At 44.9% G+C, this 27,261-nt stretch overlaps 1 protein-coding gene across 4 annotated transcripts in view; it reads left to right on the top strand.

The window, feature by feature from the left end:
* LOC119955064 (beta-1,4-N-acetylgalactosaminyltransferase 3-like) overlaps positions 1-27,261 on the top strand; it is a 259,756-nt gene that overhangs the window by 177,822 nt on the left and 54,673 nt on the right. For all 4 annotated transcript variants that reach the window (XM_038780911.1, XM_038780910.1, XM_038780909.1 and 1 more), the window contains 4 exons: positions 5,114-5,204; positions 11,102-11,202; positions 13,472-13,539; positions 24,255-24,333. In XM_038780911.1, coding sequence (XP_038636839.1) covers positions 5,114-5,204; positions 11,102-11,202; positions 13,472-13,539; positions 24,255-24,333 — 339 coding nt within the window. The remainder of the gene's footprint in view (positions 1-5,113; positions 5,205-11,101; positions 11,203-13,471; positions 13,540-24,254; positions 24,334-27,261) is intronic.

Raw genomic sequence — 27,261 nt, 5'->3', positions numbered from 1 at the left:
CTACGCCCCTTGGGGATAAGCAGCCATAATATGACAGAATTTTTCATCCAAGATGGAGAGTGAAGTATTTGATTCTGAAACTAGGGTCTTGAATCTTAATATAGGAAATAATAATATGAGGCATGAGTTGGCTATGATTGATTGGGGAACGTTACTTAAAGGCATGACAGTGGATAGGCAATGGCAAACATTCAAAGAGCGCATGGGGGAACTGCAACATTTGTTTATTCCTGTCTGGCACAGAAGTAAAATGGGAAATGTGACTAATACATGGCTTACAAGGGAAATTAGAGATAGTATTTGATCCAAGGAAGAAGCATACAAATTGGCCAAGAAAAACAACAGGTCTGAGGATTAAGAATTCAGCAAAGAAGGGCCAAGGGATTGATTAAGATGGGGAAAATAAGAGTACGAGAGGAAGCTTGCAGGGAACATAAAAACTGACTGTAAAAGTTTCTAAGGTACGTGAAGAGGAAAAGATTTGTGAAGACAAATGTCGGTCCCTTACACTCTGAAACAGGGGAATGTATTATAGGGGACAAAGAAATGGCGGAGCAACTAAATACATACTTTGGTTCTGTCTTTACAAATGAGGACACAAATAAGATACCATAAATGTTGGGGAACACAGTGTTTAGAGAGAGGGAGGAACTGAAGAAGATCAATATAAGTAGAGAAATTGTGTTGAGGAAATGGATGGGATTGAAGGCTGATAAATCCCCAGGGCCTGATAATCTACATCTCAGAGTGCTTAAGGAAGTGGCTCTAGAAATATTTGATGCATTTGTGGTCATCTTCCAGGATTCTATAGACTCTGGAACAGTTCCTGCAGATTGGAGGGTAGCTAATGTAACTCCACCATTTAAAAAGAGAGGTAAAGAGAAAACAGGGAATTATAGACCAGTAAACCTGACATTGGTAGTGGGGAAAATGCTAGAATCTATTATCAAAGATCTTACAGCAGAACACTTAGAATACAGTGGCAGGATGGGACAGAGTCAGCATGGATTTATGAAGGGAAATCATGCTTGACAAATCTAGTGGAATTCTTTGAGAATGTAATGAGTAGAGTTGGGGAGCCAGTGAATGTAGTTTATTTGGATTTTCGGCAGGCTTCTTACAAAGTCCCGCATGAGAGATAAAACGCATGGGATTAGGGATAGTGTATTGAGGTGGATAGAAAATAGGTTGGCAGTCAAAGAGTTGGAATTAACGGGTCTTTTCCAAATTGGTAGGCAGTGTCTAGTGGGGTATTGCAATGATCGGTGCTAGGACCCCAGATGTATATTACTGATTTAAATGAGGGTACAAAATGTAATATCCCTTAATTTACAGATGACACCAAGTTGGGTGGAGGGTGAGCTGTGAGGAGAATGCAGAGATGCATCAGTATGATTTGGACAAGTTGAGTGTGTGGGCAAATGAATGGCAGGTGCAGTATAATTTGGATAAATGTGAGGTTAGCCACTTTTGTAGCAAAAGAAGAAGGCAGACTATTTATTGTCTGATGGGCCATAAAATAGGAGAGGGGAATGTGCAATGAGACTGGGTGTCCTCGTAGACCAGTCACTGAAGGTAAGCATGCAGTACAGCAGGCAGTAAAGAGGGCAAATGGTATGTTGACTTTCATTGCTAGAGGATTCGAGTGCAGGCCACACATGGAATATTGCGTGCAGTTTTGAAGTTCAGTAGAATAATGGGGATATCAGAGAAACCTAGAAAATTCTAACAGGACTAGACAGGGCAGGTACATGAAGGGTGTTCCCAATGGTGGGTGTGTCCAGAACCAGGAGTCACAGTCTGAGGATACAGGATAGACCATTTAGAACAGAGAAGAGGGGAAATTTCTTCACTTAGAAAGTGATGAGTGTGGAACTCGTTACCATAGGAAGTAGTTGAGGCCAAAATATTGTTTGTTTTCAAGAAACAGTTGGAAATACTTGGGGCGAAGGGGATTGAAGGACATGGGTAGAAGACGGAATTAGGCTGCTGAGTTGGATGATCAGCCATGATCGTAATGAATGGCGGAATAGGGTCGAAGGGACAAATGGCCTCCTGCTCCTATTTTCTATGTAACTCTAGGTTCCATTTTGATGTTCTGCAGTATATAAGTGTTTTTGTATAATACCTTAAGTAAATGTGTGTTTCAACAATGAACACTACATACATAATACTGTTCTTCAAACTTTTTCTCCGGGGACCAACCGGCCAACCTTCGGGACCCAACCTGGCCGACCTTCGCGACCCGTGCTGGCTGATCTGCGCGGCCCACCATTTTCTCTCACCTTGTTTGCTGCTGACAAAAATGGAGGAAATGGTTTTGGGTCCCTTTGGCCCTCGTGCACACTCCTCCAATGGAACCTGTTGGATGAAGGTGAAGCCTTCCGATGTCGGAAAGTAGGGAGTCTCCATCTGTCCAAAGTTCTGCATTTTTTTCCTGTACAATTTTATCAAATAAACACCCCCGAACTTGTAAAACAAAATGAATAAAATAAATGGAAAAAAAAATTAAATGAATAAAATAAATGAATAAACCCTCCCCCGAACTTGTAAAAAAGAATAACATGAGTAAAATAAATGAAAACAAAAAAAAATTTAATGAATAAAATGATTTTAAAAAACTCCGGGCAGATTCTCCGAAAATGCGGAGAGTCGTAAAGGCTGCCGTGAAACTGGCCGTGTTTCACGGCAGCCTTCACGCCCGTTCCCGAGACCCGATTCTCCCCCCCCCCCCCCAATCGGGGCTAGGAGCAGGACCCCGGGAATCACGGCGTCGCGGCCGTAACGACCGTCGTTAAGGCCGCGCGCCAAGATGACGCGCGGCGGGAGTCTGTATGACGTCAGCCGCGCATGCGCAGGTTGGAGCCGGCTCCAACCCGCGCATGCGCGGGTGACATCATCACGCCATTGACGGAACCCGCGCATGTGCGGTTCCGCATTTCTCCACCGCCGCCCGACAAGATGTGGCGGCTTGATCTTGTCGGGCGGCGGAGGGGAAATAGTGCGTCCCTTTTGGACGCAGGCCCGACGATTGGTGGGCACCGATCGCGGGCCTGTCCCCTCCCGAGCACAACGGTGGTGCTCCCGCCCCAAACAGGCCGCTGGATGCCCCAAACCGGCATCCAGCGCCCGTTTTTACGACGGCAGCAAGCAGGTGTGTTTGCTGCAGTGAAAAAATGGGCGTAAAGGCCCGGCCCATCAACTGCGGAGAATTGCCGCTCGCCGTAAAAAACGGCGAGTGGCGATTCGTGACGTGGGTCGGGCGAGGAGGGGGGGGGAGAGAGAATAGCGGGAGGGCGCAGAAAATGTCGGGAGGCCCTCCCGCTATTCTCCCAACTGGCGTGGGCAGCGGAGAATCGCGCCCCCGAACTTGTAAAACAAAAAGCTGTGACCGTTTAAAAAAAATAGCGGCCGCACTGCGCGTGCATGCCCGATCATTGGCACGCATGCGCATAATTTTGCATATGCGCGCCGATGATCATGAGCAATGCGGCTTGTAATGAACTCCAGTTGGCTTTATTGGTTGGCCAATTGGAGTATGAGCTCCCTCAATGATAGCTCATTGAGGGGGCCCATATAATCACCTGTGTAGGCTTTGTGAGCCAGTCTTAAGTTGACTGGACTGCTAGCAGCACTGTTTGTAGCTGCTCCTGTAATATCGTTATTGTAAATAAATATTGGTGTGGTGACGGAACTCCTGCCTCCCGTGGATTACTACACGGCTGAATTTTTTTTACATGTTCGTGGCCATTTTGAAGGCCGGTGTTATTAAAAACCAGCTGCTGCGCGGGGATTTGCGTGATCGGGAGCACCACGAAGGACGGCTCCGCGACCCTCCCGACACCCACCCGCGGGTCGCGCCCCCGAGTTTGAAGAACACTGATATAGTACAATACAACATATTTACCCTCTGAACTGTTGAGTCGAGGAAGGATTTTATGTCACATAAACAATTAGGCTTGCTGCTAAACACTTCACCATCTAGCTGTATGAACTGCCTGTAGTAGTGTGACTTTTCAATAAGAAAACGGACTGGATTCTCCTGCCCCAGCAGCATGGTTTTTGGTTCCCGCCGCTTGTCAATGGGATTTTCCCATTGAAGCTACCCCACGATGCCGGGAACCCCGCAGACAGGGGTGCGCTGCTGGTGGGAACTGAGAATACAAGCAGATGGAGAATTCCGGTCTAATGAGAAACGGTTATTTGCTCATTCAAAGAATGGTCTGAAAGTATGTAACTTTCCAAAGTCTTGTATCTAACTTGTTCTAAGCAATTCCAAAGTGTGTACGTCTACAGTTCTGACTGGCACAGAGATTTATTATCTATTATTATATATGTGTGTGTGTGGGTGGGGGGTGCTGGGTGGGGTTCAGACATCTGAATTCAGTTTATACAGTGACAGGAACATTTCATTTCATAGGATGATACAATAGATACAGCAGAGAAGATGGCCATTTGGCCAATCTTGTCCATGCCAGATCTCTTCCCTAGTCCTTCTTCCCCATTTTTTCTCTGTGGCCCTGCAATTTTATTCGCTGCAGCTAATGATCCAATTTTCTTCTGAAAGTCTTAATTGAGCCTGCTACCACAGCACTGATTGAGTGGCCTACCCTCTTCTTCGGTAACAAAGAGTACAGAAGTAACGTACCAGGCTGGGGGAGTGGGACGGAAACAAGAAACGTTCACATACTGCACATCAGAACCTCTCCGTGGTTGTTTGGGTGGGGTGGTGAGGAAAGAATTAATTTTCTGTAAGTGCGAGTATCTTTTTTTTTCCTTCCATTGCAATTGCTTACTTGCTTCAATTTATGGTGGTCAAGGTGATGGAATGAAATCAGAATCGATTGAAATGACAAAGTCATGTTGGTATTGTAATTTTGGCTAATTCAGAATGTCAAGATATTCCGCGCACTGCAAATCTATCTGTTATTTAACAAATGCCATGCTAGCAGCATTCACACTCACTCACACAGAACCACTCTACCTGATTGATATTCCATTTTTATCAATCTCAAAACAGCAGTAACCTTGTAAAGTCGTATATGGGAGAAATTAAGATAAGCTAAGTATTACTTGGTTGCTACTTTCTTTGATATCAATAAAACTTTTCTAGGCACGAACTGTGGTCAAGAAGTTGGCGGTGGCACCAAGATGGACTAATTATGGGCTCAGAATATTCGGATATATCCACCCCTATGCAGATAGTAAGTCCGTTTCTCTTTTGTTTTGAAGTTCTGACCGCTACCATCATAATAACAATCCAATTTTGTGGAGTCAGCATTGTTTGTTTACAGGCACATTATACATGAACGGCTTTTCCAGTTGCAATGTGCAGAAAGTGAATTGTTTTTAAATGAAAGAATGCATGGGAGTCAAATTTGGTGTTCCATTAATCTGCATGTTGCTTTTTAATGGCACATCAGTAATGCAGACAAAACACACTGTTGTGATTATCTGATTGGTGTAATTTGGAGTTCTGTTGCGAGTATCACAGCAGAACAAGGGGCTTAGCTCTTCACCTGTAGGTATTGAAATCTTCTGACCTTTAGGACAAGCATTGCTCGGAAGCAAAGCAGTCTTGAAAAGGTGGTGGGTGAAAGGGGAGGCATATAGAGAATGCTACATAACCTGCCAGGCTGGACGAATTATATTTCAGCAAATATACCCGCTTCGTGAGGTGGGCTGTGGAGAAGGTGACAGCCAAACTCCTCCACTCTTAGATAGATCAAGATACATTAAGGTGAATAATAAGAATAGAGAGAAGAAAATTGATGCTTTTAATTTCTTGGGCAAAGGAGGGTACAGAATAGGAAAATTAAGCATTTTTAAGGATGAAATTGGGCCTAACATAAGTGACTCACAGTAGACTGAGGACATGACTGTCCTTTAATAAAATTGTACAATTCTTCACCCTTTGTATCCTCAACTGAAATAAAAAAATGTTCACTAATGCATTAGAAATATAATCTTTTTAAATGGTTTAATGTATTAAATTGAATACCTTTTAGCGATCTTTTTATGATTGGGAAGATACACAGAGTTTCATTCATATTGGAAATCAGTCTGAACTGGACTCAAACGACAGTCTGGGTCAAAATTTCTATTAGCATAAAAATAATTTTCATCTAATTAGCGGTTAGTGGTATCCCGGCAATATTTTGTTCGGGCCTCTCTTCATTGTAACCTTTGTAGCTACTTTAGTTTACAGGGTTGTCTCTTAAACAAACAGCTCTTTCAGAGACATTACTGGCAGATTCACTGGGGTTTTTGTCTACATAAAAATAGCCACCGCACTTCAAAAGAAAACTAATTCGGTGTTTGATAGATAGTGAGATATTAAAAAGTGCAACTCTTTATTCCCTCGTTTAACTAAATTGCTAACAGACTAAAGAAAAGAGTCTACTGTCCCATGGTACATAAAAAATCCACAATCCCACAATGATCAAAGTGAGCAGTGCCATATATAAGGAGGCAGTCAGTTTACCATTCTGAGCAAACTAATTCTTGATTGATGTGAAATCATTCCTCTCCCTGATAGCAGTATTGTTAAATGATTTTGAGTAGTCTTGGTCTGTTTGTTGGTGATTCTGAGTCTACAATAGTTCACTATATATTGTTTCTACTCGAGAGATGATTATAGGTGACTGTGAAGTTAATGTGTTTTCGGGGGCAAAGCATTTGACTGATGCTCATCCTTGTGTTGATTGACACTATTCCTCTGGCTGGAGTGTTTGGTGCTGCCATTTGGATAAAATATGAAAGCCTTTTCCTTTCTTAACATGGGAGAATAGAAATCCTGTTGTCGCTATGACAAAAGTTGCAGTATGTGAACAGAGAACAAACATTTTGAAGTATCATGTCCTGATGTCAGATGGGACCCCATGCTCACCTTCATTTCTGGGACCCCCCATGATGTCACTCCCCTCCTGACCCCGCCCACCCTCATCCCACAGACCTCAAAGGCACAAGCCACAAAAATACACAAATTGATCAGTCACCATTGTCAACTCGAAGATATATTTTTTTAGCCTGCCTTGAATATCTCAATAGATTTGATGAGCTTCTCAAAGAGCATTTGAAAAGTTATCAATATTGTGGCTCAGGGAAGACCAACTTTTAACGTACAGAACCTACGATGACTTCATCACTATAATGGCAAAGTGGCTCAAAAACCAATTCACTAATGAAGTAAAAGATGCCAAATACTATTCCATGAAGTTGATTCAATACCAGATGTGAGTCATGTGGCCCAATTAACACTAATTTTAAGATATGTGACCAGCGATGGTGAAATTGTAAAGCGATTTCTCTGTTTTGCCCAGCTACAATCTCACACTTCTGAGTGCATGGAGAAAACTGTTTTGGAAATCATCGCAAATTTAGGTTTGGATCAAAGATTGTCATGGGAAGAGCTTCGATACTCCAGTTAGAGTACCCGCCGCAAATATGGACCAAAAATATTCAGGTGTACAAACAAGACTGAACAATGCACGCCCGTGTACATTATTCATCCCGTGTTCCAGTCACTCCTTGAACTTAATCTGCAACTCAGCAGCTGAATCATGCCAGACATTTTCTTGACTTTGTTCAAAACATGTATGCCTTTTTTCCAGTTTCCCCATTTTGGTGCAATCACGCTTGGCGCAGGTAAATGGAAACCATTTGATGGTCAAAAGAGTTAGCAACCAATGCAGCACTCCCTCAGTGCTCAAGGCTCTAGTAGGATATGAACACTGAGCCAACTGAGCTAAAGTGACCCTTCAGTAATAAACTCAACATTGGTCCTTACGGGCTTTGCATCTTGGAACCAATCAATTCTTGAAAAAGATCAAATACACTGACACTGTACAGCAGTGCTCCAAAGTGCTTTACCACACAATTATAGAATGTCTATGCTTTACCATGCAATGAGTTCCAATGCCAGCTATATCCTCGGGAGTGAGAGCATACATCCCCCCAGCAAGAGGAAGAAACTAATTGCAGTTGTCATAGACTGTTTTGTGTGTACCTTCTCAGAATGAACCAAAGCGTAGCTTTATCAAGACCTAAAACAGGTTCACAGTGTAGTTTGCAAGTAGTGATGGTATGTGGGACAGGTATGGGTGTGAAGGCGAGCTGATTAGGAAAGCGTCTCCAATACAAAAACTTAACATACTTCATCATTTAAATTCCCCCTAAACCTCAGGCCTCATTTTCCTCGCCCCCACCCCCTCTCATGCCACCCCATTCCCCTCCAAGCCCCCATGCCACCTCTGTGACATTTCAGATTGCTCTTGCCAACCTCCCCCATGTATCATCCATAGCCACTCGCACAGTATCTATTATGAATGGATGGATCCATTATGCATGGATTTACAAAAGGAAAATTATGCTTGACAAATCTACTACAATTCTTTGAAGATGTAACTAGTAGAGTTGACCAGGGAGAACTGGTGGATGTGGTTTGTTTAGACTTTCAGAAGGCTTTTGACAAGGTCTCGCACAGCAGATTAATATGTAAAGTTAAAGCGCATGGGATTACGGGTAGTGTCTTGAGATTAATAGAAAGCTGGATAACAGACATGAAGCAAAAGGTTGTAATAAATGGGTCTTTTTCTGATTGTCAGGCAGTGACTCGTGGGATACTGCAGGGATCTGTGCTCGGACCCCAACTGTTCACATTATATATTAATTTGAACAAGAGAACTAAATGTATTATTTCCAAATTTGCAGATGATACAAAGTTGGATGGGAGGGCGAGCTGTGAAAAGGATGCAGAGATGCTTCAGCGGGATTTGGACACACTGAGTGGGTGGGCACATCATGGCAAATGCAGTATAATGTGGATAAATATAAGGTTATCTGCTTTGGTAGCAAAAATAGGAAGACAGATTATTATTTGAATGGGTGTAAATTGAGAGAGGTCGATACTCAGTGAGACCTTGGAGTCCTCATGCATCAGTCGCTAAGTAAGAAGTCTTACACCACCAGGTTAAAGTCCAACAGGTTTATTTGGAATCACTAGCTTTCGGAGCCTGATGAAGGAGCTGTGCTCCAAAAGCTAGTGATTCCAAATAAACCTGTTGGACTTTAACCTGGTGTTGTAAGACTTCTTACTGTGCCCTCCCCAGTCCAACGCCGGCAACTCCATGTCATCAGTCATTGAAGGTAAGCATGCAGGTACAGCAGGCAGTAAAGAAAACAAATGGCCTTCGTGGGGAGAGAATTTGAGTATGGAAATAGAGATGTTTTACTGCAATTGTATAGGACATTGGTGAGGCCACACCTGGAATATTGTGTACAGTTTTGGTGTCCTTATCTGAGGAAGGATGTTCTTGCTAAGAAGGGAGTGCAATGAAAGTTTACCAGATTGATCCCTGGGATAGCGGGACTGTCATATGGGGAGAGACTAAATCAGTTAGGATTATATTCATTGAAGTTTAGAAGAGAGAGGATCTCATTGAAACTTCTAAAATTCTAACAGGATTAGACAGGGTAGATACAGAAAAAATGTTCCTGACAGTCGACTAGGGCTCGAAGGGTCGAATGGCCTCCTGCTTCAATTTTCTATGTTTCTATGTACGGTCTTCAGGAGCCAGGCAATAGCAATGGAAATTATTTTAAAGCATGTGTTAAAAATGCTAAACCTATGACAATGTAATAAAATTCACATTCAAATGTTTGTCATTGACACTGCAAAAGAAATTTGAAAAAAAGTTAGTTTAAGGACGGCATTCTCCAGCCTGTCCACCCACTGCCGGGATCCTCTGGTCCTGCCAAAAGTCAATGGACCATTGGGTGGGCCGTCAAATCTCCCATGCTGGGTCCAATCATGATGGAGTCGGCCTCAGCTACCATAAATGCCTTTCAGTACATTCTCCAATGGAAAACTATTGTAATGCATGGCGACAGCATGCCTACAATCATGGTCAATGTAATGGTCAAGTTTTCTTTTCCGGACAGAGCCCCTGAGATAGATGAAACACTGCATTTAAAGTACATCTAAGATAGTATTTAATAGTGATATTTGAAGATTTGGAATCATTTCACACCCGCCTTTCAGAGCATTGTTGACTCCTCAGCAGGCTTCCCCAGTGTCATCAATTCTTCAAGGTGGTGTTTTTTTATAAGAACTTCCAAAACCCACGCTAGCTCATGGAAATAATGCACAGGAGGAAACAATATTCCGGTGGTCCCCACATGGGGACCCCAACCTTGGAAGAGGTACATGTGCGTTTTGCACATGAGGCCTTCCTGACCCTGTAAAGGCCCCACAGAAATGTTCATATGTGGAGAGCTAACACTTCGGAAGATGCCAGAGAATCGTAGAATAGTTAAAGGACAAAAGAAGGCCATTTGATTTGTTGTGTTCCTGTGAGTTCTCTAAGAGAGTGACACTCCTCTCTTGCCCCATGCTGCTGTGCATTTTTCCTTTTCAGATAATCAGATTTCCTTTTGAATGCTTTGATTGACCTGTCATCCACCACACCTTCAGGCAGTACATTCCAAACCCTAACCACTTGCTGCATACAAAAGCTTTTCCTCATGTTGTCATTGCTACTTTTTGCTGACTGCCTTCATTCTGTGGCCTACTGGCTCTTGATCCTTCCACCAATAGGAACAAGTTTTTTCCTATTACTTTGCCCAAGTCCCCTCATGATTTTGAACACCTCTATCAAGTCTCCACTAACTTTTTCTTTACCGAGGAGAACAGTCTCACCCTCTCCAAATGTATTTGGGTAACTGAAGTCCTTGATCGCAGGAACCATTTTTCAGAATATTTTCTGCACCTTCTCTGATGCCTCCACATCCTTCCTAAAATTTGGTGCCTAGAACTGGATGCAGTACTCCAGTTGAGGCTGAAACAGTGTTTTATTCAGGTTTAACATAACCTCCTTGCCTTTGTACTCTGTGCCCTTACCAATGAAGGTGAGGATGCTGTATGCTCATTTAACTGCTCTCTCAACCTATCCTGCCACCTTCAATGATTTGTGCACCAGGAGTTGATTGCACCCATGTTTTTACACTTAGTATAAGGGAATGGTTTCAAGAAAGAAGGGGAAAAGTCTCAAGGTCAGTAGGTATTTCCAGAAAACTAATTAATTATGATGCTATGTTTCAGGTGAATTTCAGTTTGCTGTGGCCTCCGATGATAATTCTGAGTTCTGGCTGAGTACGAATGACAACCCTTCAAATGTCACACTTCTGGCTAGAGTTGGAAAGGTATAATATCAATATATGCTCCAAGGCCTGGATTAGAGGAGATTTTTTTACCCAAGGCATAAAATGAAATTGAGCTGTCTAATTGCGCTTCCCTATCCCTTTGTCCAAAATGTATCCCCTCATACTTCTTCATATTAACTTTAACCTACCACTTTCCTTCTGCCAGTCTATCAATGTCCTCTTGCAGTCAATTGATATCATCCTCCTGTTTGCTAGATCTCCCAAGTTTTGCATCATCGGCACATTTTGAAATGTTACTCTATATTCGATACCCGAGTCATTTCCTTGGGGATCACTGCTGTGCTCCATCATCTAATCTGAAAAACAACCGTTTGGCATGACTTGTTGTTTTTTTGTCCTTAAACAAACTTTTCATTCAAGTCGACATTGACCCTCCTGTTCCATAAACCCCAATTTTGTTAAATTATTTTATTTGATACTTTGTAAGATGCTTTCTTAAAATCCATATGGGCAACATCCAGTGGATTCCCTTTTGTAACCTTTTCTGTTACTTCATTGGTGGGCAATAAGAGACTAGAGATATCAAACTCAGTAATATAATCTTTATTCATTTCACAAGTAGGCTTACATTAACCCTGCAATGAAGTTACTGTGAAAAGCCCCGAGTCACCAGGGAGAATTCAGAATGTACAATTCACCTAACAGCACGTCTCCCCCCCCCCCCCCCCCCCCCTACTTCTTTTACCACTCTGTTATGATTTATGTGCCTTTAGAAAACTTTGAAGTTCCAATTTATGTTAGCTGCCATTCTCTTTTCATACTCTCTATTTGCCTTTCTTATTTGCTTTTTCACCACCCCACTGAATTGCCTGTGTTCAACCTGTCATAAACATGCTTTTTCTTCTTTATCTCCTTTGCTATCCAGGGATCTCTGGATTTATTTGCACTACCTTTCTCTTTTGAGGGAATATATCTTCATTATGCCCAAACCACGCCTTCTTTGAATTCTCTTTCATTTCTTCAGCTACTGTTTCACATCGCCAACCTTTGGCTCCAATTTAATCAGCCTCGATCTGTCCTTACCCCTTTGAAGTTGGCTTTCCCCCAATTAATTATTCTTACTCTGGATCTTTCATTGCCCTTTTTCATAGTCAAACTATATCTTATGAGACATTCTATCTGTTCCATGAACTATCGATTCACCTATCACTATAGCTTTCTCAGACTCGTACTCCCCTGTGCAGCTGATGCGATGCCATAAACTTGGTTCTGGCTGCACTCCCCAGTGAACCATCGCTTTGGGCAGTATTCAGGACTAAATACTGGTTAGAGAGTGGGCGGCCCTCAAAGGACTCCTGTGCAACCTGCCTGTTCCTTTTTTTCTACCCAGTGGCCACCCATTCCTCTCTCCCTGCACACTCTGACGTTGTGGGTGACCAAATCTATAAAGACAGCTCTCATCCTCGCAGATGCATCGCAGTGACGCCAGCCGTTACTTGAGTTGTGAAACCTGTAGCTCAAGCTGCTGCAACTGGCAACACTTTCTGCACAAATTGTTGTCCAGGACACAGGAAGCAACCTGGAGTTCCCAAATTGCACAATGTGTCATCTCGAGGTTGTAGCAACCATGCCATTCCTTTATTTATTACTTATCCTTGCTACTATTTTTAAAAAACCATACCGATACTAACACATATTAACAATATTGATAAATCCTACTAAAACTTAATACATGCTACAGGTTGTAATAACCCTTACTTCAAAATAAGAGGGTAGGTAATACTCACCGGCTACTCACTTGTTCCTTATTATTGATACTTGATGATTTTTTCATTTTTAACCTTCTAGTTGTTGAGACTAAGTCCATAAGCAGCCATACTCACCAGCCAATCAACTTACAAGTTTCCTGTGTTGTCACACCTCGATTTCTGTTTCCTAACACAGCTCTAACTCTCCTTGTGGCGGTTGCGTTAACCCCTCCGCTATCAGAAGTCACGTAGTTCCTCGTGCTGCTTTTACAGCCCCTCCACTGTCGGAACTCACGTAGTTCCTCGTGCTGCTTTTACAGCCCCTCCGCTATCAGAACACGCGTTGTTCCTCGTGTTGCTTTCACAGCCCCTCCGCTATCAGAACTCGCCTCGTTCCTCGTGCTGCTTTTACAGCCCCTCTGCAAATCAGGAAATTCAAAACAGTGCGCACCTCCTTTGAGCTCTGGAGCAAGAATTGCATATAATAGCCTCCCATTTACATTGAAACAATGTGATTGCAAACAGAAATCAAGTTAATATTCTCCTCTTTTTCAACGTAGACTGGGAAGGAGTGGACAGCCCCAGGAGAATTTGGAAAATTTCAAAGTCAAGTCTCCAAGCCCACACAGTAGGTGTACTGTCATTCAATTGGCTAAATATTTTCTCTCCTGTAGTTTCGTTCTGAAAGTATTAATTTTTCAGAAAAAGACAGCTAATTTATTTCGCGGTGATTGTATCTTTTTAGGTTGCATGTTAAGATATTGTTTTGCTCTTTACTAACACGAAAGTGGTAGGTTAATTGGCTTTTGCTAAAACAGATTCATCCTTTTATAAATTGTAAAATGCTACAGATAAAATGATGAGATGTAAAAGATTGTTTGAATTTTTATTAAATAAGATTGAATAACATTTGTTGCTTCTGCCCTTTAAATACAAATATATATTATGACTATTTAAATTGATTTTCCCAAGAATTCTTTAAAAATGTGGCTTGAGAAATCATGGTAGTCCCAACTGTGACAGTTTGTTGAGTGAGAGTGACACGAAATTCACAGAAAGAAGACTGTCATCTCTGTTGCTGGCATCTTTGGGATCATGAAAACATGCAAACCCACATTGTTGAATTTTGGCACTACATAAGCTACATTTGTTTCCCATAAGCGCTGACCTCCCTAATGTCCTCCTCCCAGGTTAGCATAGTCATGTGGGAGAGCCTCTTGCACTCATCCCGAGGAAGGAGGACCTTCCACCTTTCCTGGATAGCTTCGAGGAGAATCCCTAGGGAGTCCTCACTGAACCGTGGTGCTGAGCGTTTTGATCTTTTAGATGGCATGGGTTTTGTGTGCTGCAGAACACCTGGGCTGCAGTGAGAGAATGTCTGACCGGGTGCCATTTAAATATGGAACCTTTGACCCCATGTGGAGCAGACAAATTATTGCCTGAAATTCGTCAAATTCCTCCTTGATGAATAATTAATGAACTGAAAAGCGGAAGATTGTGCAGGTTCATCCAACCCGTCACACAGCAGGAATCACCCTGACCTTCCCGCCTTCCACCACACTTAGCCTACAGAATGGAAAATTCTGCATGATTGTACACTGCATAACTTGTGGAAAGGGCAGAAAATAACTGTAAATGGGCAATGTAAAATGACAGTGTTTTACAGCAATGCTGTACAGAAGTGGGTTACTAATTTAATGGGGCCCTGTCTCTTGAGGATAATCTTAACAGAGGGTCTAGCACTGAAGCATTGACACAGACCTGTTCTCATTCTAGAGACTGACTGGCCTGTTGTGTTTACAGCATTTTCTGTGTTTTTATTTTAGATTTGCAGCACCTTTCATTTATGATTAAAACTATTAAGCATAACCTCTTTTCAGTTTTGAAACTGTATTGTGTAACCTGTTTAGGTAGTGACTAAGCGATTAAAGCTGCTTTAAGTGCTATTTATAGCTGGCAGAAAAATAGCAGTCTCTCCTGATTAGTTGTTACAGAGAGAAAGAGAGACACCAGAATTGGTTTCTTCCATGAAAAACATTAAGTTCATCCAAATAAATTGCTTTACTATAGACTTTTAAAGCACTTAAGATTTTGTTCCGATTTCACTCTGAACAAGATTTTAAACCAGGAATCAATGGCAAATGTAATGATATGCTAATATTTAATATCATGGCAGTGCCTGTCCATTACTCCTAATTCTATCAGACAGTGCAGCTTTAGTGATTAAAATTGGCAAAACCTGATTAATGAGCTACTGAAATGGTGCATTTATGTAAAGTTATCACCGATATTTAATGCTGATGTACAGAATAATGTAGAATCCTCCGTGTATGAACTTCATATTTTCTTTAAAAATTGTTTGCATGGCACAGTCTCCTTGTCTGTGCCACCTGACCTCCTGGTGTCATGTTTTTATCATGCTCTTCATGCTGTGGGGAGGGAGGGTATGTAACTATGCCATCACACATCACAGAATGGGAGTCAAATAGCTTAACTTTTATAATAACCCTCACGAGACAATTGGGGGACACCCCAATTGATCTCCCCATGGCTCTCATGGAATATGAGCTCTCCTGCAAGTGAGCAGAGGTCCATCAGCTTGAGCTTGTGCAAATCGATCTATAAAAGCCCACCCGGACTGGGACAGGCCACAAAGAGATAGTCCCATTTGGGATGTTGGAGCTGTAAGAATGAGGTCGGTGAGACTTTAAAAATGCTGCTTTTTGGATGCAGGTGTGGAAGACTGGGCCCAGTATACCGAACGGATGCGGTATTTCCTCCAGACAAATGGTATTGCTGGAGATGACCGGCAAAAGGTAATACTGCCTGTGGGGCTCAGACTTTCAGCGTAATTAAGAATCTCACCTACCTGGCGGCTCTGGACTCAAAAACCTTAAATGAACTCTTGGAATTAGTTCCAAATCATTATGACCCCAAACTATCAGTAATTACCCCGAGATACCATTTTCATACAGCTGGGTGAACCCCCGGGGAATCGTTTAGGAGTTTTTGACACGCCTTCGCAGGTTAGCCTGTGACTATGGTCCATCCCTCCCTGAGATGTTGAGAGATCGGTTGGTGTGCGGCATAAAGAAATATGGCAACCAAGGGAAGCTGTTAGCAGAACCGGCCTTGGACTTGTAACGGGCCACAGAGTTGCTGCTCTCCCACGTGAACGCGGAAAAGGGAATTCAGTAACTCCGGGGTTCCATGGACCAGCGTTTGCCAGCCCCCGTCCTGACGAGAGACGCTCCCTAAGGATAGGGCTTACATGACTCAGTTCCCTCCAAAACAGCATTGTGGCCAGACTCATTGACCAAAGACCACCACAGCCCGATGAGACATCACCACAGAGGACAGTGCAGAGCACCAACATCAGTGCTGCACTGTGGTCAAGGAATCCAGAATTGCCAACAAGCATGTTGCCGTGGCCAAGTGACAACTTCACGTAGTTAAACTGCATCAGTGATCCCAAAGTAGCTCCAATAAGAATAATGCTCCAACTCAATGGTCACTCCTTAGATATAGAAATTAATACAGGAGCTGCTGTTTCAATTATTGGACAACAGACATTCCATAAGCTCTGTCTGGGAATCCAGCACCTGGATTTATAGGATATCATAGCACGGCTGCCAACATGCCCTGGAGAACCATTGAGCATCATTGGGGCTACTGTGTCCCTGGCTGCCCACGGACAACAGTCAGTCTGGCCACCACTGGGAGTGGTGCAGGGACCTTAGCCCAGGCCTTGTGACTGGCAACAAATCTTCCAGATGGGTATTGGCGGTTTTTACAAGTACTCGGAAAGTGCTCAGATCTTTTCCAGGACGGCCTGGGAAAGATAAAATGGGCTACGGCTAAAATTTACATCGACACAGAAGCTAAATATTTTATGGCCCGTCTGCTCCCATACACCCTGTGGTCAAAGGTGGATGATAAGCTGAGCCGCCTGGAGAACATAGGCATCAAACACCCTGTCCAGTTTGCAGCATGGGCAGCACCACTGGTTCCTGTGCTGAAGCCAGACAAGTCCATTTGCCTGTGTGGCGACTGTAAGATGGCCGTCAACAAGGCCTCCCAGCTGGATAGATAACCCATGCCACGCTTGGAGGACCTGTACGCAAATTTAGCAGGGGGCCACTCCTTCACTGGACATGAGCCACGCATACCTCCAGCTGGATTTCGATGCAGTGTCAAGAAAATCTGTCGTCGTCAACACCCACAGGGGGGCAGTATGAATACACCCAGTTTCCATTCAGGTCATTGGCATGTGCAATTTTCCAACAAGTGATGGAAAAGATCCTCCCAGGGCTCCCCAGGGTGGCTGTCTACCTGGATGATGTACTTATCACATGGAGCCACTGAGAAGGAATACCAGGGCAACTTTGAAGAGGTCCTTCGACAGTTTTCCAACATGGGTGTTCATCTGGAAAGGGGCAAATGCGTCTTCCAGGTGAAAGAGGTGACATATTTGGGATATCGCGTCGATAAGGACAGGTTGCACCTGGTGGAGGACAAAGTTCGAGCCAGCAAGGGAGCTCCGACACCTGAGAATGCGACAGAGCAGAGGTCATTCCCGGGACTTGTCAACTATCGCGGGAAGTTTATCTTGAACCTAGCTACCTTTTTGGCACCTCGGCACGCGCTCCTACAACCTAACCAGAAATGGGCTTGGAAAGCACCACAAGTGGAAGTATTTTGCCAGGGTGAAGCAACAGCTGTTATCTTCAAACTTGTTAACACATTACAACCCGGCGAACGCTCATCCTCACATGTGAAACCTCTCCATATGGCATTGTCCATCTGTGGGACAATGAGACGGATAGGCCCATAGTCTACACGTCCAGGACCCTGACTGGCGCGGAGCGCCTTTATGCGCAGATTGAAAAATGTCTGGCCGTGATTTTTACAGTTAAGAAATTCCATCAGTGCCTCGACGGGCATCATTTTACTGTAATCATGGACCATAAGCCCCTATTCAAGGAACATAAATTGATACCATCGACAATCTCTGAGGGCTTTGCTGTTGGCGGCATACGAATCACATTCGAATATTGTCCTAGCGTATAGTTGGCGCACGTGGATGCCCTTAGCCGACCCCCGCTGCCTGTAAGTTCCCGGCCAGGCCAGTAGTGGACAAAATCACGCTAGCTTTAAACGTTATGGATATGTTACCATCACAGCTTCGCAAATCCATGCATGGACCCAAAAGGACCCGACATTGGAAAAACTGCACCACGTCGTCACAATGCGATTGCAGGAGAAATGCAGGCCTATGCTGGAGCTCAGCGTGGAGGACGGCATCATCCTGTAGGGAGCCTGGGTGATTGTCCTGCCGCCAGGTCAGTGAACCAGTTTGCAGGACTTGCATAGTGGACACCTGGGGGTTTCTGAAATGAAGATGCTCGCCAGGAGTTACGTGTGATGGCCAAGGCTCGACGGTGACATTGAGCAATTGGCGCAGCAATGTACAGCTTGCCAAGAGAACCAGAAACTCCCTCCATCAGCCTCGCTCCACCTGTGGGATTGTCCAGGATGCCCCTGGGTGTGGTTGCACGTTGACTTTGTTGGGCTCTGCTTGGAATCAATGTTTCTGCTCCTGACGGACACCCACTTGGTGGATGGACATGTACAAAATATCGTCCATAACTTTGCATGCCACCGTAGAGAAGTTGCACCAGTCCTTTAGCAACCACAGGATTCCGGAGGTGATTGTCACTGGCAATGGGGACCCCCTTTACCAGTGAGGAATTTAAAGGATTTATGTGCATTAATGGGGTGAAACACATCCAGACCATCCCATATTATCATCTTCTAACAGTCTGGCAGAATAAGCTGTCCAGACATTTAAACGGGGCACGAAGAAACAGACTGCAGGGCCGGTTGATACAAAGCTGGCACGGTTCCTGTTTATGTACGGGACTATGCCAAATGCTACAACTGATGACATTCCCGAACCTTGGCAGGAAGATGGAAAAACAACAGGGCCTTCAGAAGAAATACCACAATCATCAAATGTACAACAGAGAATTTAAACCTGGGGGGCGTGGGCCACTTTGGAAATTTTAGGGATGGTGCCCAGTGGATCCCAAGGACTATAGTGAAGAGAACAGGACCAGTCTCCTACACAGTCAAGACTGGAGATAGAACTGTACAAAAGCACATGACCACCTTAAAAGGCAAGGAGCCTGCCCCAGTGCAAACCGTATCGGATTAATTGATCCCTCACCACCCACTGTCTGCCATCCTCGAACCAAGGAGTACCTCCCACCAGAGACCTGTGCCCAGGCCAGCTGGATGTGGATGACTCATCCTATGGACACGGAATCCTTAATACTTTGAGAGGACATTATGGTCGGCTACGGACCTCTGGCAGGACCCACTTGACATTCGTGAAAAAGGCGCTCCCTGACACAATACGCCGCCCCCCCCGACCCGGCCCCACAGTTGCAAGAAGCACAACCACGGGCAAAACATGGTGACCCCCTCTACAACTTGCTACCGCAGCACCATCAGACTTTGGAGGGGAGGGATATAATAACCCTCAAGAGACCCACGGGGTACCCCAATTGATCTCCTCTTGGAACTTGTGGAATACGAGCTCCCCAGCTGGGACACATGGAAATCGAACTATAAAAGCTGGCCTGGGTTGGGACTGGCTAGAACTGTGGTCCTCTTTTGGACCTTGGGAGCTGTAAACCGCGTTGCAGCCTTGACTTTTGTTGTCAAATTAAACCTCTTTTGGATTTACCTTCTTGGGCTTCCTGAGCTTTTATACTTTTCATGTGACCACTCTGTACCACTGTAATGTCAAAACCTGGCCTGCTTACCTGGTCAGATTTCTTCCGGCCAATTATAATTTGCATACTGCACTCACCAAATCCATCTCTCAACTAGCACACACTCAAACCTTTTCTCAGCTGAAGAAAGAAAATACGAAAACTACACAAAGTTCAGAAATGTTTTAATATTCTTTCATAGGATGTGGATGTCACTGGCTAGGCCAGTATTTCTTGCCATTCCCTAATTGCCCTTGAGAAGCTGGTGGTGAGCTGCCTTCGTGAACCATTGCAGTCCATCAGGTGTAGGTACACTCACAGTGCTGTTAGGGAGAGAGTTCCAGGATTTTGACCCAGTCGCAGTGAAGAAAAGGTGATACATTTCCAACTCAGGATGGTGTGTAGCATGGAATACACCTCCGGTTGGTGGCGGCGTTCCTATGCACCTGCTGCCCATTTCCTTCTAGATGGTAGGGGTTGTGGGTTTGGAAGGTGCTGTCCAAAAAGTCTTGGTGAGCTTCTGCAGTGCCTCTTGTAGATGGGACACATGGCTGCCACTCTGCATCAGTGGTGGAGGGACTGGATGTTTGCGGATTACGTGCAAATCAAGTGGGCTGCTTTATCATGGGTGGTGTCTAGCTTCTTGAGTACTGATGGAGCTGCACTCCTCCAGGCATGTGCCTTGTAGATGGTAGACAGACCTTGGGGAGTCAAGAGGTGCATTCCTCAGTGCAGTATTTCTAGCCCTTGTAACCACAATATTTATGTAGCTAGTCCAGTTCAGTAGCTTTTTAATGGTAACTTTCTGGAAGTTGATAGTGGGGGGGGGGGGGGGGGGGGGGGGGGGGGTGATTTCAGCAATGGTAATGTGATTGAATGACATGGCACAATGGTTAGATTCTCTCTTGTTGCAGATTATCATTGCCTGTCACTTGTCTGGTGCGAATATTAGTTGCTGTTTGGAATCCAAAGCCTGGATATTGTTCAGGTTTTGCTGCATTTGTACATGGACTGATTCATTATCTGAGGAATAGCAAATGGTGCTGAACATTGTGCAGTCATCAGCAAACATCCCACGTCTGACCTGATGATGGAAGGAGAGGGAATATAGACACAAGCAGGGAACAAAATCATAAAACCATTAGCAACACCATCATGTGCCCATTTAATGAAAAGAAACACTTGATTTATATTTATTATTCTAAAAATAGTCTACCCCGCCCCCCCAAAAACAAAACCCTTCTCCTCCTAGCAGAAAATCTTAAATCCTTCCGAAGGCACCTCCCCTCCACCTCTGTCATTCTATCTAATTTGGTCAGAAGAATAGAGAAGCAAAATATTATTCAAATTGAGACTGCAGAATTCTGCATAACAGAGGGATTTGCGTGCCCACGTACATGAATCCCAAAAAGTTAGCTCTCCGATATAGCAAGGAAAGGGAAGACGAACAGAAAGTTAGTCTTTATTGCAAGGAGTTGGAGTATAAAAGTAGAGGAGTCTTGTTTAAAATGTGCAACGTTTGGTGAGAACACCCCAAGAGTATTGTAACCGATTCTGCAGAGCACACCCCACACAGCTCACAGCCATACCACCGAGGAGACCAGCTCCACGATTCGGGAACCTGGCCAGATTGTTGGACACGGTTAGGATCAGATGGGTCTTGGTGCACACTTGGAACATTCCTGTCCCCTCGAGCGGCTCAGAGGGTCAGCTACAGGGCAGTCAGTGTCACCTGGGAGGCAGTGGCAGTGGTAGTCAGCTCGGGGAGAGTCACCAGGAGGACCAGCACCCAGAGCCGTTAGAAGGTCAACGACACTGGGCCACCCGGGTGGGTTGGTACCAGCCCCTTGGCACTGGCACCACCCACAGCAGATGCCTCCATCTCTGATGTGCAACCCGGGGACACAACTAATGATACGGCAATGGTGTTTACTGTACGTACGGAATGGAATGTATTGGCACTGCTGTTGAGGCACCGGAAAATTACAATTTGGCGTGAAACCAGCACCAGTCATGATGTCGCGTCAAAACCCATTCCCCGCCCAATCGCCTCTCCCAATTTCGGCATCAGTCGATGGAGTATCCCGCCCATAGTATCTTAGACTTTATTAATGGGGCATTGAGTACAAGAGTAAGGTGGTCGCTTGAACTTGTCTAAAACACTAGTTGGGACTGTTTTCCTGCGAGAAAAGAAGGCTGAGAAGGGATTTAATAGAGGTATTCAATATCCAGAAGGGTATGAACAGGCTAAATAGTGAGAAATTGTTCTCACTCGAGAGCACAAAGAACTAGCGATTCAAAATAATTGGCAAAATGAGTAAAAGTAATGTGAGGAAGCAAATTTCACCCCAAAGTGTGGAACAAACTTCCTGAGAGGGTGCTGGAGGCAGGTTCGATCGAGGTATTCAAAAGGGAATTTGATTTCTATCTGAAAAAAATGAATGTAAAAAGATTACGGGGACAAGGCAGGTAAATGGGACTAGATTAAATTCTCTTTCAGAGAGCCAATGCAGACTTGATGGTCCAAATGACTTCCTTCTGCACTGTAAAGATTCTGAGGGGGTTTGACAATGTTAATGCTGAGAGGATGGTTACCTTCCTGGCGGCATCTAGAGTTAGGGGACATAGTCTGAGATAAGGAGGATTTCTTCTCTCAGAAGTACGTTAATCTATAGGATTCTCTGCCCCAGAGAACAGTGGAGACTGCCTCATTGAACACATTTGTGACTGAGTTAGGTTTTTGATCCACAAGGGAATCAAGGGTTGTGGGGGACAGGCAGCGCAGTGGAGTTGAGGTCATGATCTGATCAACTGTGATCTTATTGAATGGCAGCAAAGCAGGATCCAGGAGCCGATGACCTATTCGGCTCCTATTTAATTTATTCTCATCTTCCTCTAATTTGCAGCCATGTCCATACCACCCGTCCCCCATCTATTTCTGCTCCACTATCACTGTCTCATTGCAGGCCGCAGGTAATCTGAACACAACGTAAAGAAATGATAGAGCTGGAAGTAGGGCTAACAATCTTTTAGTGGAGCTGGAAGGGGACTTGGGAAAAGAAATATCAAATTACAAACCAATGGACCTGCAAGGAGTGGTGTGCAATAAGTAATTAATGGAATAGGAACAGGATGGAAATAGTTAGTAAACTCTACTAAGTCGAACCTAATTACATGACTGTTCTAACAGTGTCTCTTTGTACAGTAACTGTGAATTTGTGACCAGCTGACACGTTGGGCAGGATTTCCTGCCCCGCCCGTGTTTTGCTGCAGTGGAGGCAGCCCGCCATTGACTTGTCAACAGGGCTTCTTGTTCTATACTCTCCCCACCTCCAGGAAACCGGTGGCAGGGGTTCACCGTCAGCGGGACCAGAGGATCCCTCCGGCGAGAATAGCTGGAAAATTCCACGGGCGCGATTCTCCCAAACAGGGAGAAATCGTAAGGCTGGCGTCAAAAACGGGCGGGTTTGACGCCAGCCTCCCCCTCCCTGACCGGGAACCGATTCTGGTCCCCGGTCGGGGCTAGCATGCCGCGGCCGTGAACTCCGGCATCGCGGGCTTAACGAATTTCGTTAAGCCCGCTTGCCAGAGTTTGCGACGGCTGACGCGTCACATGACGTCAGCCGCGCATGCGCGGATTGGAAGACTCCAACCCGCGCATGCGCGGATGACGTCATTGCGCATTTGCGCGAAACCCGTGCATGCGCGGGCCGGGATGCCCCTCAGCCGCCCCGCGAATGGATACTGCCGTGCCAATCGTTGCCATGGTTGCCAAGATCCGAACTTTACGGCCGTTTTTACGAACGGCCAGACCAGGTGTGTTTGCCATTCGTAAAAGCGGCCGTAAAGGGCTTGGACTTCGGCCCATCGGCCAGCTGAGAATCGCTGCTCGCCGTAAAAAAACGGCGGCAGCGATTCGTGTCGGGAGTCTGGGGGGGGGGGGGGGGGGGGGGGGGAGAATAGCGGGAGGGCGTCAGACTAGCGTGGCCGTAAAAATTTACGACCCCCGCTATTCTCCGCACCGTCGTGAGTGCAGAGAATTGCGCCCAAATATTGTGTCCAGGTTCTGAATGGAAATGGCTGCTCGCGTGGATATCATGGAGTTTTCCCCAACGTAAGTCATAGTCTTCAATAGACGGGTGGCACAGTGGTTAGCACTGCTGCCTCACGCCTCCGAGGACCTGGGTACAATCCCGGCCCCAGGTCACTGTCTGTCTGTGTGGAGTTTGCACATTCTCCCCGTGTCTGCATGGGTCTCACCCCCACAACCCAAAGATGTGCAGGGCAGGTGGATTGGCCACGCTAAATTGCCCTAATTGAATTTTAAAAATGAATTGGGTACTTTAAATTTGTAAAAAAGATTTATAAAAAATTTCCCTCTAGTCATCAGTAGAGGGAAAAAGATCCCCATGTGGTGATTTTCTAAAGAGGTTAGCCATCAATTACTGTATAACTGAGGAATTAGCATACAATGTATTTGTACTGAGAACAGTTGTTTGCCAGTTTCTTTGTTGTTGAGTTATGGTGGTAGTGTCATGTTTTATTTTCTATTTCCTATCTGTAGGTTGTTATCCTCTCGGAAATATTATTTTGAGGTTCTACACAAGCAAAATGGCCAAGGAACGGATCATGTGGAAGTTGGAGTAAGTGTTTGTCATTTTGTCTTTCACTCAATCATTGCCCAGTACATTCTCATTTGTAATAGGTCCTTGCTAGAAACAAAAGGGCTGTTTTAATATCTGGAATAGTTTGAATTTGAAGCTTTGATTCAGAATTAGGGCTCATACAGTACTACACAGCTTGCTGCCTGGTTGATTATATGAAATGTTTGAGAATCATAAAATGTCCTTTTGAACATGGCTGTTAATCAAAATTCTTCATTATACATTTATGTTATTAAGCACAAAAACAGAAAATACTGGATAATCTCAGCAGGTCTGACAGACTCTGTGGAGAGAAAAGGGAGCAAACGTTTCGAGTCTGGATGACTCTTTAAGTCACCGACTTTGCTTGCGAGTTCCCCACCGCTATTCAATGACACTTAGTCACATTTTGGACCCTGGAGAGTTTCTCACCGGTTTAGCCCACACTTAGAATTTTTGTACCATTGGGGAACTAAACTCCGGGATCAGGCTCCCATTTTGAAAGGGTGCCCCGATCTATAAGTGAGAGTGTGGGCAGCCCCCGCCCATGGGCAATTGCACTATGCCCCCCGGCGCCGCCCCCCCGCAAAGTAAGGACACCCCGCTATGGGGTCCCTGCCCCCCCCCCTCTTTAGGTCCCCTGCAAGCCCCCTTACAGCACCCCCTCCCTTCCTGGAACCCCACCCGTCACCCCCCCAACCTCCTGGAGGGCCCCTACTTACCTGCCCTGCAAACCCCACCCTTCAAATCCCCCCTCCACCCTCTTTTCATGGGCATGGCCCCCCATGCCCCTGACCGTTGGCAGTGCCATTGGGGCACCTTGGCAGTGCCAGGGTAGCAGTGCCAGGGTGCCTGAGTTCCAGGGGGAGGGTCAGGGGGCACCCTGAACTTACCCTGACCACCCAGGGGCCTCTAATGGGCCGAGAGTCTTAAGTAGGTTTAAGCTGTTTAGTCACGCGCCTTTTGGGCGGAGTTCCAAATCCGACACCTCGCGGGACTTGGGTGAATCCTGTGAGGTGTGGAGGCTGCCAGGAAGCTCGCGAGACTGCTCTCCTGGGATTCTCCGGTCACGTGCTCTTGCTCGAACACAACGCGGCCAGAGAATCATGCCCATGACTTTTACTGTGGGGAATGTGGGGAGTTCACATTTGGGGTGTATACATTTGGGATGTTTACATCAGCCATCCCATTTTTTTACTTTTTCCTCTCCTGAGATGGTGATTTTCAGGATGAAAGGAGGATTCATGTTAATCAACAAAGCCATTCCATTCCTCGTAGATGAATGGAAAATGTTGATGTTTGATCCACCCCCTCCCCTCGAAATTCAGTGTGTTCCTATGTAAATGATCAGGCTGCCTCCAGAAATTATGTGCTTACCTGCTCTTTTTGAGATGATTTTTGGATTTTCTTCCCTATGATTAGTGAGCTATTTGTTAGTTTGTCACTGTGGGGATTGAGGCTGTTTGCACAGGCTCTTGGCTGATCCCTCTGTCCTGTCATGCAATCCCAAACAAGGGGGCTGCCTGTTTCCTGCTGTGCTGCGCCTCTCTCTTTTCCTGGAGTCTGTTGTAATGTCAGTGTATATCTTTCCATGTATACTTTATCCGCAGAATTGTATTTGAGGTAGGTTTTCTTCCGTCTCCCCATTCCCACTCCCTTCAAGTTTCAATTTTGCAGTCCATGAGATAAACGCCCTCTCAGAGGTGATGCGGTTGAGTGAGATTCGTTTTGCTAAACCTTCCACAGCTGGCAATGTGCATGGGCCTGCTCAACGCCTGCTGTGGCTAGTGAACGGCTTCTTTCAATTCCTGTTTCAGGGACTTGGATCCAAATTGTTTTTCACCTCCACAGAGCTACCTGATCCACGTCATTGGCTGATCATCATCTGGCACTTTTACTGGGAACTTGTCAGCTCAATTTCCCATCCGATATTTTGGCTTGGCTTCCTTTCACTTGGCTGCTGGAGAGCTGCCTGTTGGTGATCAACTATGATCTGTCCTGGGGAGAGGAGGTTATTTTCTGATGGTTTGGTGTCCCATCAGTAGTGTGTGATTTCTCGATGCCTTCGAGTGTTAGTTATTTATTGTTTCATTATGGGATGTGCGTTGATCTGGTAATGGTGGTGATGATTTAATGTTCTCCTCTGCCTTTGACATGGTTTCTGGATGTTTTTCTTCCTCCCTGTTAGGGATATTGTTGCCACTTAATTGTCAGTGACAAAGTTGTTCCCTGGGCAACAGGACTAGTACATTCCTGCTTTATAGGAAGCTACCATGGTGTCTATCGGGATTTTGAGCTTGCTGGATATATCATCTACTACTTAATAAGCGCTCAGAGAAGAAATTTGATATTGGCAAAGGCTTAACTTGCTACAAGGATTGAATCGATAGTCCACACATGTCAAGTTGTGTGTCATCTCATCTCTGGAAGTCGAGGATCTAGTTTACTGAGACCCTAGGACATTGTAGATCTCAGCCTATTTGAACTGATGTATTAGAATATTCTTGTATCAGATCCTCCCTATTCTCCTGTCTCCTGACTGGAGTAGAAAACTCCATTCTCTCAAACACATACGGAATACCAAAAATTGGGATATTATTAAAATGCTCCCAGTTGTTAAGCTCCCTGATTTTTGCCGCCTCCTCCCCATCCTTTGCTAGTAGGTAAGGAATTTGGGCTTCCATTGTCGTCACCTTATCACATTTGACGATGTGGGTCCTCAGTTTTTTGATTTATTTGTCCTGTTTGTGAAGCTCTATATGAATATCTAGATGGTTATTACAAAGTTTTCAGTTAGATTTTAAAATTGGATCTCTGAGCTCTTCTGTGGGTGTCGTGTTATCGTCCAGGACTGTTTTTGTGATGTTGGGTGAAGTGGGCGGTGGTTTGGTTGGTAATCAAATTAGGCTGGTTCTGTTATTGGCTTGA

Source organism: Scyliorhinus canicula, chromosome 20, assembly GCF_902713615.1.
Source record: "Scyliorhinus canicula chromosome 20, sScyCan1.1, whole genome shotgun sequence".
Taxonomy (NCBI): domain Eukaryota; kingdom Metazoa; phylum Chordata; class Chondrichthyes; order Carcharhiniformes; family Scyliorhinidae; genus Scyliorhinus; species Scyliorhinus canicula.
The sequence above is the reverse complement of the archived record's forward strand: the minus strand, read 5'-3'. Positions and strand labels throughout refer to the sequence as shown.